This window comes from Dermacentor silvarum, chromosome 2 (genome assembly GCF_013339745.2).
Source record: "Dermacentor silvarum isolate Dsil-2018 chromosome 2, BIME_Dsil_1.4, whole genome shotgun sequence".
NCBI classification, from domain to species: Eukaryota; Metazoa; Arthropoda; class Arachnida; order Ixodida; family Ixodidae; genus Dermacentor; species Dermacentor silvarum.
The window spans coordinates 174,526,625-174,531,382 of record NC_051155.1 but is presented as its reverse complement, the minus strand read 5'-3'; the positions used below and the strand labels follow the sequence as shown (position 1 = coordinate 174,531,382).

Sequence of the window (4,758 nt, the reverse complement as noted above, 5' to 3'; positions counted from 1 at the left end):
GCGGTGACAGGATGGGCGGGACGCGTTAACTGGGCTCGTTTCTAAAAGATCGGAGGAGTGTGAATGCGTGTGGCGATCTTTCACTCGGGACCAATTGATAGTCATGAACGCCCGATGGCTGGCGTACATTAAATGCCGCGCTGGCCACGGCGTCATTGACGGCGGCAAAATAGACGCGGGCCTCCAAAGCAACAGGAGAGAGCAAGCAATGCTACATGCAGCGGAACATAATTCGGCTCTCAAAAAAGTTCTACAGGACCGCTTTAACGATTCTGGACGTCACTACGTAGCAGCAGTTGCAATTCTCAAGCTTACCACGCGTACACATCCAAGCATTACCTGCCATTTCAATTTTCACATGACCGACACTCATTCCTGACGCCATCGCCACGTCTTTGTCCGATGTGTGATAACCTGACGATCGATTCACGAGGGACAATGAGAACTAGCATATGTACTTTGTGCGAGTGAGAATATCACGCGGAATGGGGGGCACTCATTTACGCACTCGTGGCTCATATATTTTCAAAAAAAAAAAAAAAAGCTCGGCAAGTTTCGACAGGGCGGGGCGTCAGAACTAAATGGGAAAAACGTTGTATTCGCTCCACAGACGAGCAATGTCAGTGCCCTTGGTTCGCTCCTGGAAGACAAGGTCCATGCGCTTGGACTGGCCGGACGTGAAGTAGTTCTTCCAGTAGCCAGCTGTCGTCACGTGTGCCAACGCCCGGTCGGGTGAAGCGGAAGACGGCACGGGATCCGATGCCATTCTGACCTGCGATTACGAAGAAATGATTTCTTGTGTTCTGTGCTGCACATCGTGCTATACGAAACTTTCCGTGACCGATTGGCAACTGGAAAGGGGGGGGGGGGGGGCTACGAGGTTGCACTCTGGCGTTGGACGCTGAGCTGTAGACTGCACTGAGTGCACGACGCTTTGATGCAGTGGAACACGTGGCGCCGCGATCCGCGCGTCCGTATATATATGGTCGAGCTGCTGAGTGGATGACACCCCACCAAAAAGCTGCTTCCACTATAGTGCTATATCTATTGTAAAGTACGAGCCGCACTTTTTATACGCAGAATGATAGCGTTACTTTCATCGGCAGATGAGGGTGCGCGAGACCTTATGACTTCGTTCCATAAACCAGTAGCGTATACCAAGGCTTCCATCACCGACCTCACGCTTTCGTCGCTCTTTACTTTCTCAAACTTCAAACTGTTACAAATACCACTTACTTTGTGCTTGTTGGCCAATTTCGACCATTCAGCCAATTGAACCAGTCCTCTAAGATTCGCGCGCTCTGTCGTTTCTTTATTAGGTACTTGGTTGCTTGGGATAGCTGAGTGGGTAGGATGGCATATAGCAGGCACTTCCTACACATGAACGGCAGTTTAACGACATGTTTGAGTAGTGTATTGTGCCAGTACTAACCTAAAGGTGCGCAACTTGGAGGAAAGGTTGCAGAGCTCACAGTCAAGGGTTGCTGAGCTCACAGTGGTGACACGCACGTGGGTTGCACTATACTTAATGGCCCTGGTCGTCTGAGTAGTCACACCTGTTTAACTTACGCAGCGTTTTTCATAAGACAGTTCATTTACAGCTTACAGGCTCGATCACCTCCTGCACGTACGCGCGGCACCGCTCAACTAACTAGTCTGCGTGGTGTCGGTTCACCTCCATGATGCGGGTGTGCTCGGGTCCATTGGCGATGTGCTCGAGCACCTCCTGCATGAGCGCCACGTTGCGGCTGTTATCGATGGCGTCGCGCCAGCCGACGAAGTTGAGCACGCGCTCGACGTGGGCGCGAGACTCCATGCGCAGATCCTCGAGGACGACGAACATCACGTGCGGCTCGTGACGGTGCGCCCACCACGAGAACACGTGCCGGAAGTAGTCGTTTCCGTGCACGGAGCCCCGCAGGAACAGCTCGAGGAAGTCGTTGAAGCGCCCTTCGCCGAAGTCGTAGTCCTGCGGGAACGTCACCGCGTCGTCGAAGGCGCACGCGCAGCAGTCTTTCGGGTTGCGCAGCATGTAGATGTACCTGCGACATAGGAAAAACGCTGTTCTTGAAGCACGGTGCAACTTTCACGAGCTTGTGCCATAGACATTAAAAAGACCCTGGATGCAGAAACCACTATTGTAGTTCTTAGTATCGTGTATTGTACCATTTCAGGATTTAGTAGACATTCCTTACCAAGTACCGCACATCGCCCGCTCGGGAACATTACAGCGCAGAGTGGTGCCTATCACACCCGCGCTCGATGACACGTGTTGTGACCGATAGGACGACACACAAAATTGTGTCACAGATTCGCAACGGTAAAGTTGAAACTCCATGAGAAATAGATAAGTGATTACGTCTTTAGCGCTGCAAATATGATGCGCACTTCAAGTACCAGTTAAACTTTTCTGACTTAGCTATACATGAACAAAAGGCGGTGCAGACAAGGCGCACACGATGTTCGACGCCGCGAAGTTAAAGCGGGTGGTGTGGTGTCAACATTGCCGATGGCGTGGTATCACAACAGCTAGTATCGAGAACGAGAAACGAAATAAACACGAAGCAGATGAAGTAGCCCGAAGTAGCCTAAGCTGCATCCTCCTACAATCCATTCGCGCAACGCAATACCAGGAAACGAGAACTCGAAAGCAAGAACATTGAGCGGGGGGTATTAATTATGTACTACAAAATTATAGTCACTTTCTCAATAATGTAACAGAATTGAACTGAACAACTCTGTTGAATCAGTATATGTGATGTCTCGCGCAGCGTACACGAAGCCACAAAGCGATAGCAGGACATTTATCAACATTTTGCGACGCGTTTCCATGCAGATATTCAACAACCCTTATTTATGCTCGCTGTCTTCAGCCGGCGTGAAATCTACTCAAATCCATGACGGAATCACGGATGACGGCTGGCGGGATGGTGTGGACCCTCAGTAGAATTCTGCCCAAGCGCGAGAGCCGGACACAGACTGTCCATGGAACCATAGAACCATAATTACCTTGGGATCTAAACATGTAGAATGAATTGCCCCATACGAAAAGTGATACTATTCCTAGACTGTAACAGACGGAAGAAATAGTTAAGGAAATGTTTAGCTATACTAGAGATAGCCCGCCAAGTAGAGAAAGTTCCGTAAGTCTGATTGTTATAAAGCTCCGATTCCACGAACAATGCATGAAATATCGATTGAATCGTCGGCTCGTGCATACTGTACGAATAAAACTACAAATGTGCGTTCGCACATTCAAAAGATTCACTCTCAACGCATCATCATGACCTGCGCATCCATACTTGGCGATGCGCAATGTGAGCGAATCCAAAACGGCTGGCTACAAAACGAATGGAACAGGTGGCTTACTTGGCTTGCGGATTGATGTTGAGCTTGGCGTAGGGCAGGTGCGTGCACAGCAGTCTCGGCAGCTTCATCGACTCGACCTCCTTGCCCTTCCACTCGATGAGAGACGTGTTAACAACGAGGCGGGCCGCCGTCGTGGCTGCCATAGAGGCAGCCATGTTTGCGGGTGGCTGCGGGGCGAGTCCCATCCCCACCGCCGCGCCCTGTGCTTGTCGAGCCCCGTGCGTGAGCAGGTGCAACACGATGGCCACGGTCTTGGTGCCGCTGTTGGGGTAGCCCGCTATCACCACGTCGCCATTATCGGGCCGCATGCGCGTCGCGTACAGCACGTTGTCGCGCGAGAAGGAGCGCGGAACCAACACGCCGTCCACGTCCAGGTACTGGGGGCCCTCCATTTTGTCCAGGGAGTGGCCCATCGCCGCGGAGCTTTCGACCTGCGCTAAAGCGACAACGTAAGAACGCGCCGTAGGGACTCGGTTGAGAACGAAGGATGATCCTAATGGTAAGTACAAGTCGAACAGCGGCGCAAGAAACACGCAAGTGTCAACCAAGTGCCGACGCTAAAGACAAGGTCGACGTACATGGTTGTTCAAATGATTGGATGGTTAAATATTGATTGTATATGTGTCTATTCTGTCTTCTTTGCATGCCTAATATTAACTTGATTCTTATATTAATTGTATCGTATTTCACGCGCAATTAGAATGATGCCCATCGGGCCTCCTTGGGCGTCCTGCAAAGTAGGATACGCTCGTTGTATTCTTCAGAAGTCTCGACAGCCACGCATCTGTGCTGCGTGACTCTCTTCCGCTGTAGGGCACCCCAAGCGCTGCTCGACGTCCGGCGGCTCCTGGCGGGCGCGTTAAGGACCACGCTTTTGGGCGAGACGGGCCACGTGAGCTTCAGCCTTCTTCTTGGCATGGCTGGCGCGTGCTTAACGCGCGTCGGCACTCTTGTTTGCTGGTTGAACTCGCGCAGACTCGGAGCAATTGCGTTTGCTCTCTTCAGCGTCGACAGCTGTCTTTTGACGCCGCGGCATGTTGCCGGTAGAATCCCTCAGGGGAAATCCACAGTCTGGTCATAGAGAAAGAAATTCAACAAGAGCGGAAAACAGCGCTTGCATGTAGGCTCCCTAGAGCGGATACTCCCATAGAGCCTAGTAGTGACGCCGGATTTTTTGCGACACGGGACCCTTAAGGCTATCGCGTTAATAGTGCCGTGGTGCCGCGTCGAAGGGCAAAAGGAACGCAGGAATACGCCGGGAGCCCAACAAACTAGGCAACATCAAAAAAAAAAAAAAAAAAAAGAAGAAAAAGACAGATGGGTCGCCGAACAGGCGTACGCACATTAGGGAGCTTACATGCAAGCGCTGTTCTTGCATGTAGGCTCTCT

General features: G+C 51.4%; 1 protein-coding gene across 1 annotated transcript; it reads right to left on the bottom strand.

The window, feature by feature from the left end:
- Positions 1–577: 577 nt before the first annotated feature.
- Positions 578–3,782, bottom strand: LOC119440576 (sulfotransferase ssu-1). Its single transcript, XM_049662972.1, has 3 exons — positions 3,370–3,782; positions 1,676–2,042; positions 578–772 (listed from the first exon to the last, which is right to left on the bottom strand). The coding sequence occupies exons 1-3, from the start codon at positions 3,780–3,782 to the stop codon at positions 578–580; spliced, it is 975 nt and encodes a 324-aa protein (XP_049518929.1).
- Between the last annotated feature and the right edge of the window lie 976 nt (positions 3,783–4,758).

What these genes read in the sequence shown, in the direction of transcription:
- LOC119440576 (XM_049662972.1), bottom strand. Translation starts at nt 3,782, where the DNA reads ATGGGCCACTCCCTGGACAAAATGGAGGGCCCCCAGTACCTGGACGTG. An exon ending in AACATCAATCCGCAAGCCAA is followed by an intron (nt 2,043 to 3,369) that starts GTAAGCCACCTG and finishes CCTATGTCGCAG; the next exon opens with GTACATCTACATGCTGCGCA. An exon ending in AGCACACCCGCATCATGGAG is followed by an intron (nt 773 to 1,675) that starts GTGAACCGACAC and finishes TCGTAATCGCAG; the next exon opens with GTCAGAATGGCATCGGATCC.